The sequence below is a fragment of the Plectropomus leopardus genome, chromosome 19 (assembly GCF_026936395.1).
Source record: "Plectropomus leopardus strain MGB_pleo_1.0 chromosome 19, ASM2693639v1, whole genome shotgun sequence".
Classification (NCBI taxonomy): Eukaryota; Metazoa; Chordata; class Actinopteri; order Perciformes; family Serranidae; genus Plectropomus; species Plectropomus leopardus.
The window spans coordinates 30,876,066-30,889,717 of NC_142194.1; the positions used below are offsets into that span (position 1 = coordinate 30,876,066).

The 13,652-nt window shown below is 40.0% G+C and overlaps 1 protein-coding gene across 1 annotated transcript in view; it reads left to right on the plus strand.

The window, feature by feature from the left end:
* The window catches only part of fasn (fatty acid synthase), a 91,679-nt gene that overhangs the window by 66,064 nt on the left and 11,963 nt on the right, over positions 1 to 13,652 (plus strand). Inside the window, exons 35-40 of the mRNA XM_088070210.1 lie at positions 7,045 to 7,136; positions 7,232 to 7,626; positions 10,435 to 10,626; positions 10,813 to 11,040; positions 11,259 to 11,470; positions 11,577 to 11,675. Coding sequence (XP_087926336.1) covers positions 7,045 to 7,136; positions 7,232 to 7,626; positions 10,435 to 10,626; positions 10,813 to 11,040; positions 11,259 to 11,470; positions 11,577 to 11,675 — 1,218 coding nt within the window. The remainder of the gene's footprint in view (positions 1 to 7,044; positions 7,137 to 7,231; positions 7,627 to 10,434; positions 10,627 to 10,812; positions 11,041 to 11,258; positions 11,471 to 11,576; positions 11,676 to 13,652) is intronic.

Genomic DNA, 13,652 nt, shown 5'->3' on the forward strand with positions numbered 1-13,652 from the left:
TGTGATTCGGTTGTAGGCACGATGCCGCAGGTTAATCACAGCCATGGTGATGTTCAGCAAAACAGCACAACCTTGAGTGTGATATAGCTATAATACAACAGTTGAACAAATGCCATATATTAGTGAACAGTAATAAGCAACAGCAGATTATGATTTAATTGTGTATTTTATGATTTTTTTGGCCCCACCAACAAATAGTTCCTCAACCACTGAAACTGACAGATGTTGCCTAATTAAGCCATTAACATTTTCCTACACACAAGCTTGCTGATCTGTGAAAGCTCGGTATACATGTTATGCACAGACCAGCTGCTTAGTATCTTGAACATTTATCTGTGTGTTTCCAGTGAAATAAGAATATGTTATCAGTCACTTTGGCGGCCTGTGTGATTCAGATGATTTAGCTTGATCAGACAGTGCACTCCAGCATGTGTAAACTCATTGCTGTGATCTCTGTCACATGTGCCAGTTAGTGTATGATGGTGTCTCTCAGGCTGTGATTGGTGTTAAAGTGAGTGTGTCCCTGCCTCACTGCACATCCTTATAAAACCTGTGACATCTGATTTACTCCCGGGGAATGGCGATATACCAAACCCCGTCTGTTGTAGTGCTTCAGCTACTGGGCTTCAGGTAGATGGCTTTTGCATGAGGCGGGATTTTACTCAGGAATTTTTTGAGGGATGATACTGGTCAGACTGGATTTCCTTGCCCTTCAAACACAGATACAGTCTACAGTAACATTAGATAACTACAACTGTTAATGTATGCCTAATTAATTGTTTTTAACACCTGTAAAGTGGAGTGATATAAGTATAGTTAAAAGTCTCAGTGATGTTTTACTGTGTATCATCCCTCATGGAATGCCTCTTGACCAGTCAAATTGCTTGGGTGGAACTAACTGTTGTATAATGGCTATTAACATTACTAGAACAGAGCTTGTCAAAACCTCCGTAACAGGCTGACTGCTTGACCTGCTCTATTGCCGCTTGCAGTTTTCTCGAAAAACCATTCATTCTCACAAACTCAATACGGCACTTCCTTAGCTAAGATAGGAAAGAGCTTTATTAATATATTTTTGTTATTTTTATTTGATTTAATATTACTGAAAATATTAAAGTAGTTGCAATACATTGTTGTAATACATGTTATAATTGTTGCAATACATGACATTTAGGAGCAAAAGCTAACTCGAACATTTAATGACCTTAAAGTCAAAGCCAGGCAACCTCAGGTACAAAAGCATTAATTGGGAAAGTTACATCACAGATGCTTGAAATGTTTTTAGTATAGGCTGACATAGTAGACATAGTCTTAGTTTGTTCTTGTTTTTTCATAATTTTCCCAATTTCACTATAGTCACTTAATATGCTTTATCCAGACATGGATGTAAACAGTAACTGCAATTTGACTGGTTTGCGTAGGCACGCATTCACCTAGCAGTCATCTGAGTTTTAAAAGAGGCTGTCCAAAATGTCGACGGAACCTCTATATTTTTAATTATTATGCAGACAGATGTGTGTCTGTGATGAGCAACACAGTGTGATACAGACTGTTTAGGTTCTAAACTCAAATTTGAAAATATTTCTATCTGAAGTACGAGACAACAATACGTTTTTTAAGTAATAGGTTTTCAAAAAATGAATAAAAAAGAAACATTCGGACTTTCGGTCGGAACACTGTCAAGATGGCTGCATAGTGGGAGAGCTCCCGGGTCGAACCGGAGTAATTACAGAACTACCTGTGGCTGAGAAAATCACTCGTGTAAAAGAATAAAATGGGGGTAAGACTTTTACCACAGTCACGAAAAGTAAGCACCAGTAGAAAAGAAGGAGAGGGTGAGGACGACAAGGCACTGCTACACAATTAGCAAGATAAGCTAACTAGCAAGCAACAGGTGCAAGCATGGCTCATATGGAGCTGATTCTACGCGACCTAAGAGGGTTTCGCGAAGAAAACAAAGAAGAATTAAAGCCGCAAGCAGCGATGAGCGGGCCCTCGCATCCCCACGCAAGTCAAGGCTACTGTAGGGACTCTGAGTGATGCAGTCATCCATTTCAGTGAAACTTGGAAAAAGTATGTAGAGACATTGGACCCTTGAGGGAGATACTTCACATGGTGAATTACTTCCTTTGGACACACAAAATCTATGGCATCTTGGTCTACATCATTTATCAAAGACAAAACATGTAAACTTCATGAGAATGAAAGGATAGTTGTGGTACGAGGCGTCCTTCCTGTTGATAGTAGGTGGCTCAGTGAGTATCATATTAAAGGACATGTTGATGTGTTAAGGGCTGCAGCCTGGCAATAACTGAAATCTGGGGCCAATTCGATCGATGTAGTCGATGTAAAGTGAAGTTACAACAACTTCCCTTTTTGCGGCCACTACTGGCTCTCCATGGCAACAGCATTCATGGAAAACCTATACTTCAGAGGGAGGTATAAACTACTTCCTGGTTAATGGTGACACATGGAAATGATTGGCCCAGTAACAACCACACGGTGTGACGAAAACTCACAAATGTAATAACTTTTGATGCCTCAGGCCTTCTGAGAGGATTTTTAAATTTTGAAGTCAATTGGATGAAATCTGTAGGAGAAGATCGAAAAATTGCAAGCCCTGAAAATGGCCAAAAATACGCCAAAATTGCACAATCAATTCAAAATGGCCAACTTCCTGTTGAGTTTAGGGTAGTCACCAAGAGTTTTGTAACTCTTGGTGAAATGTACTGTAGGGCGCTACAGAGCCATTTTGGCACATCAGTGCAAAATAAATCATATCAAATATCACATTTATGACTTTTGATGTGTGTGCTAATTTTTGTGAGTTTTGGTGCATGCCTTGCCTCTCAAAAAGTGCTACCATTATTGTGGCGAATAATGCATAACTTTGGCAATCACGTTTGATGAAAACACAAAAGTGTGATTTCTGTGCATTATGAAGGTCTTTATTCTAATTGGATATGAGGTCAGTTCAGTTAACATGCTACAGAGAGTAAAAAAAGTAACTTCTCATAGGTGGCGCTATGAGTAAGATTCAAAATTGCACTGCAGATGTCTTCAGGCCTGGACTCTTATCAAATCTTTGAAATTTTGTAAAGATCTGACCATCTGGGGCAAAGTTACAACAGTTTTTGATGTCATGTCGAAACATCGAAATTGTCCACCCAACTACGGTAACGCTGTTCAACGAACGAAAACGAAAACTCACAATATTCATTTTCAATCATCATCAATGTCTTAAGGATTTTTTGAGATCAATCGAGTGAACCTGCTAGGAGCTTCTTTGCCTTTCATGTGCCAATAGGTGGTGCTCTCATTATTGCTTAAAATTGTCATATAGATGTGTTCAGGGCAGGACTCCTATCGAACGTGAAGTTTGGGGCAGATTGGACCATTTACAGCAGAGTTACATACCACTTCCTGTTTCCTTCCTGGTTCATGGCAGAACATGCAAATTAGATGCCTCATACAGATCACACGGTGTGATGAAAACTCATGACATGACATAACATCAACACTTACTGTCAAAGGTCTTATGAAGGTAACCATAACATTTGAAGTCAAACTGATGAAAGCTCTAGGACAAGTTGTCAAGATTACGACCCCTGAAAATGGCCAAAAATACATCAAAATTACAACTTCAAATCAAAATGGCTGACTTCCTGTAGGTTTTACGGTCTGGCCCCATAGACTTTTTTGTAGGTACTGGGGTGTTGCAAAGGCCTCCAAAGTTTCACAGCTCTAGGTAAAACGTGCTGCAGGGACTGCTTCTTTGAAAATCAGTAGGGGGCACACGAGACCATTAAAATATCAAATTTTTCACCAGACCTGATAAGTCTGCAAAGTTTCATGACTTTTTGAATATGTTAAAGCCCTCAAAAAGGCAATTCATTTGAGAGAAAAAAAAAAAAATTAAATAGATAAATAAATAATAATAATAATTTAGAAACTTCAGTTTCAAGAGGGTCCTCGCACCATTTGGTGTTCGGGCCCTAATAAGAAGAATTCCTTTAGTTTCAAGAGGGTCCTCGCACCGTTTGGTGATCGGGCCCTAGTAAGAATTCCTTCAGTTTCAAGAGGGCCCTAATTAGAGACAATTATTGAAGAAATTTAAAAGATGAACACCAGGTTAGATGTAGCGGATGGGCGAATCGAGTATGCAGAGGAGAGGATTCAAAACAATGAAGACGTTATGACGGAGATGCTAAAGCTACATGCTAAGCTAGAGGAAAAGGTAGTGGACTTGGAGAGCTGCTCCAGACATGAAAATATAAGAATCTATGGGGTGCTGGAGGGATCTGAGAAGGATTCACCAAAAATGGTTACATTTGTGGAAAAGCTACTCCAAGAGGCTCTCGGTCTGACCAAGTATGTGCCCGATTTGAACATTGAACAAGCACACCGCTCGGCTGGACCTCAGCCTCCAGAAAACGCACCACCACACTCCATCATGGCGAAGTTTAAAAGCCTCAGAACGAAAGAGACAATACTCCGCAAGGTTAGGCAGGGGAGGGGGTTTGTCTGGAGTGAAAAACAAGTAAACCTGGATTAAGACTGTCCACATCTCATTCTTAAAAAATGCAGAGAATACAAGGAGGTCTGCAAGATATTGAAAGACATTCAAATCCAATACAGACTCACCCAGCCAGGCTGCGCGTGAGGTATAAGGATGGAAACAAAATCTATGACACGATAGAAGAGGCAACTGAGGATTTATCCAGCACTGGGAAGATCATCAGACCTCCAGCCACACTGATGGAGCATTTAGAGTGAGGAAGGGTGCACTGGACTAGGGACGTGAACCAAACTACAAGAAGATTCTTCGAGTCTTCAGGAGGTCTTCCCCGGCTCCTTCTAAAATCGGATTGCTCCTGTTTCCTTTTTTCCCCCTTTTTTTTCTTTTTTTTTCTCACCCATCATTGAGTTAAGACAGGCCCAGTCTGAGGACTGGTGAATTAAAACTCCTTAGAGTAATAACATTATACTTTGGTTGAGACTATATATAGAATATAAAGGTTCTTTAAGGATCACTTTTTCATTGTGCTGCTGTCGCAGATAAGAGCCCCTTTCTCTGGGCACAGGAGGAGGAATTTCCCCGTAGAGCCACTTTTGAGGGGCTCAGTAGGGCCAAGATAGCAGACCCCTACATAGGGAGTCACACAGACCATTTATGTTAAGTCTTGTGTTTACTAGTGGTTCTTTTGTTCACTCTCTGTTTGTTCATGCAGGGGGGGGGGGGCTTACCAGGTTCATGAGTTTAGTTGAGGTGGAAATCACTGAACGCGAAACTGATCTATAAAAGTGGCTACATTTAATATAAATGGTGTACTTGTATGTTCTTTCTGCAAGTGATTAGTCTTTCTACAAACACATATTTGATTTAATGACAACTAAAAGTCAAGGGATTGTACTATGCGGCGGTGACTTTAACATTCGACTCAGCCCAAAATTGGACTCTTTAAATGGAAGAGCTGACGCAAAAAACATTATTAAAAGAATTAACACTTTGATGCAAGAAACAGGAATCGTGGATGTATGGAGAAAACTGGACACGTCGTGACTACACATTATTCATGTGCGCGTCTTTAAAAAAGACCGCAAAAAGACTATAGATTATGTAAATGTGAAATAGACCCTAGCACTATATCAGATCATAGTCCTATTTATATGGCACCCCACCGTAATAACAGAACTAGGTCTAGGAACTCAAACATTTTAAGTTACCCAACTATAAAAAAAAAACTTAAAACTGAAATTAATTTGTATTTGGGACATAATGATAATAAAGAGGTGATGCCATCTGTACTCTGGGCTGCTCTAAAGGCTGTGATCAGAGGTAGAATAATAGCCATCACCTCCTACGAAAAGAAACTTAGACAAAAATAACTCAAACATTTAGAGGATGAAATAAGAAAAAAATTCAAAAGGAACATTCACAAACACTGAATGAGGGGACCAAATCCAAAATTATAAAACAGAAAAAAGAAATAGATTAAATAAATACACAGGAAATACAAAAAAAGCTTGTTTTTTGTTAAACACCAATACTACACAATAATACACAAAAACACTGAAGCTTCTATCATACAAGTTAAGAAAACAACAAGCAGACAGAACTATACACAAAATAAAAAATCCTGAACAACAAATAAAATAGAAACAAGTCTGGAGAGGATTCAAAAGTGCTTTGAAAAATATTGAATATTGTATAATTATAATGTATTATCAACCACAACTGAAAGAAAACCACCAGATTAATGCTTTTTTATCTTCAGTACACCTAACGACACAAAGGAACAAATGTCACAAAGGAACATAACAACTGATTAATATGTAAAATAACAAAAGAAGAATTGCAGTCAGCAACTGGGAGACTAAAAGGGGGAAAGTCCCCGGGGGCGGATGGTTTCACCTCAGAGTGGTACAAAATAATGAGTGACCCTCTCACTCCAATACTCTTAAAAGCGTTTAACTGGATGCTGGAAGAGAAAATGCCCCAGATGATTGTTGATAAGCTTGACACAACCAACACAGACACTCCCAAAATTAATTAATATGTTTAAAGAATATGGTCTTCTCTCTGGGTACAAAATAAATCTTAAAGTATTAATATAATATTACATATTAATACAACTCAGGTATTAACATTGAACTATGACCCACCATTGGAAATTAGGAACTTGTGTAAATGGAGATGGGAGGCAGAGTTCATCAAAAAAAAAAAGGGAACGAGAAATAATAGTCATCAAATGCTACCTATCACTGCATTACATTTTTTGCCCCCCTGTCCTGAAGTCTCACAATAAAGCATCACTGTCCCTAAAAATAGCCTCATTGTTTCTGCCTACAGTTTGCTATGTACATTAACATTTCAATTGCCACCTTACAGAATTACTTATTCATATTTTATATTAGTGATAAGGTAACACTGAGAGTAATTTTGCCCCATGTTCCTGGTTGTGATTAACATGGTAACACTGCTGTCTATTTAAATAGAGAATAAGTTAAACTTCATGGGTATGTTTGGTATGTCATTATCAGGTGTTGAAAGATGGGATGTTGGAGAATCTGACTCCTCAACTCTTCCTTGATGTTAACAGACCTAAATATGATGGAACCATGTATCTGGACAAGTAAGGCACACACTCACACATGCTTCTGATTAAATCATGAACTACTGTTTGCTTCTCTCTGGATCTTAATGCATTTATTTCCATTCTCTCTCCAGAGTGACAAGAAAGTTGTGTCCAGACCTCAGCCACTTTGTGGCCTTCTCCTCAGTCAGCTGTGGCCGTGGCAATGCTGGCCAAAGTAACTACGGTTATGCTAACTCAGCCATGGAGCGTGTATGTGAAAAGCGACGCCATGATGGTTTACCTGGACTGGCAGTCCAATGGGGTGCCATTGGTGATGTGGGAGTGGTGCTGGAGACCATAGGTGGCAATGACTCAGTGATTGGTGGCACCATACCCCAGCGCATCACATCCTGCCTGGAGGTGCTTGACCTCTTCCTATACCAGCAGCACCCAGTGATGTCTAGCTTTGTACCGGCAGAGAAGGTGTCAGTGAAGAGTGAAGCAGCAGGCCAGAGAGACTTGGTGGACACCATAGCTCACATTCTTGGTAAGTTAAAAAAAAAAAAAAAAAAAAAAAAGTAAGTTGATAAAGGCAGGGCTGCTGTTTATCGTGAAAGACGAGTACAGTGCCTGTTCAAAACATGCCTTTTCAGAGTGGACCAACTGCTCGTGGTATTGCTGCTTGCAATTTTCTCAAACATCTCACACAAACTTTGACCCTCTGCACTTCTTTGGGTCCTAAGCAATACATCTGGGCACTAAACAGCTATAAATTTAATATAATATTTAGGAATGAAAAATAATTATGTGCCTATACTTAACTTACTGATTACTAAATAGTAAATAACTCATAAATGGCCCCTTAAACACTCAAAAACGCATTATGAAGCATTATTACCAAATAATTTAGATATGATGCATTATTATTAATTTAACTATCCAGCATTATTTCGGAATGGAAAGCTTCACCTTTTTTCAGGTGTTAAGTATGCACTAAATGTATACAGTCTAACTTGTGCTGATAATGCCTGTCTTTATTTATATAGATGTTTATATTTATATATATATATGAGAGAGAGAGAGAGAGAGAGAGAGAGAGTTATACTTTTAACACAAGTGAAATACCCTAATCAAAGTCATTCATTTTCACATAGGTGTGTCATAGGTGTGCTTGATTTAATCATTGCAGTTGTATATAGAGCATGGGTTTAAATAAGGGAGGCATTTTGCTGTTGGATAAGTTATTAGTGTCACTTACACACTCAGAGATGCAATAGCAGAGGGGCGCTTATGTCATTGGCTTTCCACTCATACTCGAGTTAATAAGTATAAGAAGTATATCCAGCATGAGCTGCAGTCAGTGAGCCAGTGAAACAGTCTTTAACACAACATAGCCCACTGCTTTCAACAGGGTCCAGTCAAGTTGAAAGTCCAGGATCCAAAGCATTAATTCCGAAAGTTGCAATCACCGAACCTTGAAATGTTTGTATTTGCTATAATGTAATATCTCCGGTCTCTCTTTCATCATCTGTTGCTGAGTGTAATGTTATTGTAGTGAGTCCTTGCTTTTGTAGATGAAGAATGCTCGACTCCACAGCCCACCCACAAAGCTGCACAGAGACACAGAGGCTGTTAGTTTGTTTATTCAATATTTTTTCATATTTAATGGGTGCCCAAAAGCGCACCAATTTTGACACAGCACATCCTTGGGTCCCCAGCAGCACACTCACCAAGTGTGACATAAGTCGGGTGAATGGTTCTCGAGGTATACGGAGGACACACTAAGACACACCCTCTCAAACACACACACACACACACACACACACACACACACAGATTCCTTGCTTTAAGTTAGATAATGTAAATGAAGCAAGTTTAAAAAATGTTTTCTTTCATTCATTTTTTATTTTTTTATAACTAATATACAAAACAATGTTATAGAAGATGGATTTGTAAGCAGGTATGATGAGCAATACATGCATGCAAATGCATGGTTAGGTTGTGGCTTTTTTCGAAGTTTCTGTAACCACTGTTGCTACAGTAGCAAGTTTGCATCCGATTGCCAATTATAACTACAAAATGTTGCCACCTTTTCATCTTTATTAGTAAATAGTTAACAGCTATATACTGAGGAATATAATTAAAAATTCATTGTGCTGCTCAAAGGCTACCGCTGGCAGCTATCAGACACTTTTATGTGGAATGTTTTCTTGCATGTTAGTCAATGCATTAATGCTTGAGTTTGACAAGTATACGGACACTGGTGGAGCCTTCTGTCTACACATTCATTTAAACTGTATTTTTGCATATTTGCGCATATTTTCTGAAAGCTTATGGATACAGATGTAACAGAACAGTTCAACAGGAGATGATGAGGGCAGTGTAGAGCAGTTAGCGAGATAAGACCATATGAGATGACTAAAGACATTTGAAAAAATGGCGGAACAGAAGGAACTGATAATATACTGAAAAGAATTTTCCATCACCATTACAATGTTTTTAATGGCCTCACAGACCACTATCGTCTACAAAGCTGCCTTTGTTAAAATGTACAGTGTTACAACCACCCACCCTACAACCATTGCTTGTTGTATGAATCATTTGACTCTGCCTATCCAGATTAATCTATCCTTGTATGCAAAGATAACTGTATATATATACAGACATTTAAATGAGCCCAAAGTTGATGCTGTGAATCAACCAACACACCTTAAATGTCACTACAACTTTGATGGCCCCATTTGTTTTTTATTATCTCTCTTGTATGGCAAACACTTTGGTGATGACTGGATTTTCAAGCACTTCAAAATGCTTATGAATTTAAGCCAGATTATGCAAACTGCAAATATTCTGGTTGTTTACAATACAGTGGTAAAGTGTAACTTGATTGTGCTCTGGAACACCACTTCACCCTTGTATGCCTTTATAAGCATGGAAAAAAAATAATTAAAAAGAGCAGAGATTCTGTCCATGCAAAGAACCTTCAGACACTCACTTGCTGTGACATTTTGGAATGACGTGTGGTAATATAGCCTAAAATTGTGATGGCTGAAGTTATGGCAGATGACTCTCGGTGGTCTTATCTGTCAAAATGACACAGCCTTCAGATTTTTCCATCCTTGTTTTAAAATTCTGTGACATAACATACTCGCATAGTTTACGCATCCTATCCATACATTGACATATTGACATAAAACAGCAATTAGTGCTCTTGATTATAGTTCTAGGTTATTCATTCATTTTACCTGACTATTTTCCATTAAGAAAGATGCATTCTCCTCACTGACTTTTTTTGTTGCAATCTGCATTTGATCAGGCAAAGCTAACAGAGCTTTCACTGTGCCCTCACCCTCAGGCATTCGGGATGTAAACAGCCTTAATGCTGATGCTTCCTTGGCTGACCTTGGCCTGGACTCCTTGATGGGTGTTGAGGTTCGCCAGACTCTGGAGCGTGACTATGACATCGTCATGGCCATGAGGGAGATCCGCCAGATCACCATCAACAAGCTGCAAGAGCTGGCCACCAGCAAACCAGGAGGAACAAATGGTATTATGAAGAGCAGCTCTTAAATTAACCCAAAAAAAGAAAACACTGAGAGATTCTCATAGAGATCAGTCTAAATCCAGTTCTTTGTAGGATGTGGCTTTGTAAGGTCTTCAGATACACTCAGAACAGTATAAACGAGTTTGGATTTTTTTTTTTTTTTTGTCTTTACTACTTTCAACTATCCAGAATCTCACCACGTTACCACTAAGAGGGATGGTGTTCGGTCTTTGTTGGAGTCTGATCTGGCCCAGCTATTGGTAAAACCTAACAGCCCCACGGTGATAGCACTCAACAAGGTTCAGAGCCAGGAGCGACCACTGTTCCTGGTCCATCCCATTGAGGGCTCCATTGCTGCATTTAAGACGCTCTCTCTCAAGCTTAGCATGCCTTGCTATGGTCTGCAGTGCACAGAAGGTATTCTGAGTTAACACACACATACACATTTAGGCTCATCCAAACCAGATGAGAAGAAAATAACCCGTATATCACAGGCCTTGAAATGATTAAAATAGTTTTGAGCATTACATATAGTAGCATATACACATATGAGGATTTCACGCTGTAAGTGATGCCATTGAACTGATTATACAGTGTCCAACCATATTCACTCTGTTTTATTCTCTCTCCCCTAGCTGCTCCTCTGGACAGCATCCAGTCCCTGGCAGCCCACTATGTGAATTGTATCAGACTGGTTCAACCAGACGGGCCATATCGAATTGCTGGCTACTCATTTGGTGCCTGTGTGGCATTTGAAATGTGCTCTCAACTTCAGACCCAGAATTTGCCTGTGGAGCACCTCTTTCTGTTTGATGGATCACACTCCTATGTGGCTGCGTACACACAGGTTAGAGAAACGTGCTATGCTATGCATTTAATGTAGTTTAGTAACAGCATGAGGTTTAAAAATAACTGCAAGTTGGTAATGTCAGTTTACCTGGTTTCGTTTCCAGAGCTACAGGGCCAAGTTGACACCAGGCAAGGAGTCTGAGGCTGAAACTGAAGCCCTGTGTGCCTTTATCCAGCAGTTCACTGGCATCCCGTACAACAAGGTATACAGCCTCTGACACACACACACACACATACACACAAACAGAAGAATGAACCACAACTAATTTGTCTGTATAACTTAAAGGTTCAATTTGTAAGAGATGGGATAAAAAAATGTTTCGAGATTCAAAAAAATTAATTAACCCTAACAACAGAGTGTGTGAAGAAGTCACACTTTTGATGTCATGTCCAAGATGCCTATGAATTGTATCGCAAAGATATTTACTGCTTTGTAGTCAGGGACTGGAAGTCCTTAGCTGTAATAATACGTCCTGGCCTGAGGGGTGACATTGAGTCACCATATCCTCTCAGGACCTCCCTCTGGTAATAATACACCCCAGCCTGAAGGGCAGTAGCAAGTGACTGCAGTCTCTAGTGTGCGGCAGGAGAGGAGGAAGAAGTTGAAGCGAGAGAGAGAAAAAAAAAGTCAAGCCAAACGGTCTCTGTGAGGACTGTCACCCCAAAACATGCAGCTCTGCAAAGAAAGCCACTCTCCACAGCAAAGAAAGTTTTTTTTGTGTTGACAATAACTGAAATGAAACCTGCTCCAACCTGCTGGAAAAATATCCGTATGAGTCTCAGTGGCAACATTGAGAATGGGTGAAATACTGCCCCCTATTCTGTTGGACTGGGTGGCTCGAAATTATAAATTGCATCTTTTAAGATATTTGCATAGCCCAGTATTCCCAGAGAGCTTGAGTGGGATGTGTCACTATGGTATCCTGATTGGCTTGTGATCTGCCTGCCATCAAATAGCTTGCAGTACGATAAGCATTATTTAAAATAAGCACCTCTTCTTACTTCACAGCAGCAAGATGGGCTGTCTGGTGAAACATCTCACTCTTGCTACCCCGAGAACCAAGGTTCTACAAGTAACCTTAAGTTCTCATTTACAGCATTCATTTCCATTTCTCACTATAGGATACTATAGGATATAGACTCCCATATTGACAGACAAGTTTATTTCAAGTAACCTTAAGAACTCAACAGGGATCACTCTGTCCTGGCAAGGGCCCTGCACTCAGTAACACCTAAGCCATGATAAGACAGCAGAGACATTTGGTCTATAAAACCAGACAAAGGTTAGGGCCAACACCCTGCTGAGCAAATGTCCTGGATGAAGGCACTTTTAAACAGGGCCCATGATGTAGCCAGGCCACAAGTAGAATGAGCTCGTAGGCCCATCAGCACCTGCAAACACTGGTTCATATAGGTGTGAGCAATTGCCCCCAACTCAATGGGAGAGCTGTTGCTTTGTAATAGGCCTCATGGGAATTAGCCAAGGATACAGAGAGCTGGTTGCTTCTTCTGAAGCCCTCAGTCCTGTCCATATAGAAGTGCAAGTCACAAACTGGACAAGCAAGTGGAAATGAACCAGCATGAGGGCCTGCTGTCGTTTAGTTGAAGAAAAAGGTGAAGGGAAGAAGGCTTCAAGGTCATTTGGGGAGCATGAGCCAGTCACCTCTGGTATAAAGGCAGAGTTAGGCTTCCATGACAACCTGACATTCCCCAGGGAATACTAAGTACATAAAAGATGTACTGAGAGTGCATGAATGGCACTGACCTGCTTAGCAGATGCCAAAGCCAGAAACAACACTGTCCTCAGAGACAGATGTTTTAAGTTGGCTTTCTCCAGTTGTTCAAAAATAGGACAAGAAAGCCCATCCAAAACCACTACTAAGTCAAATAGAGGAGCCAGCAGCCTAGAAACATTGAGTAGGCTATGTGCCCCTTTCATCAAACTGTGAACCATAGGATGTATACTAGCAGCTCGGTACACCTAAATTGTGGAGAAAGCTTTTTAAATGTCAATTAGGTCCTGCAGGAATGACAAAATCACACCAACCAAGTACTGAAAAGAGATGTATATTTATGATGTCATAAAGGGACATCATGTCCCTGTATAGATGTCCACACAGGAGTTGATATATCCCTAGCAAGTGCATTGCTGGCCAGTGTGACGGTGCTCACTCTTCACA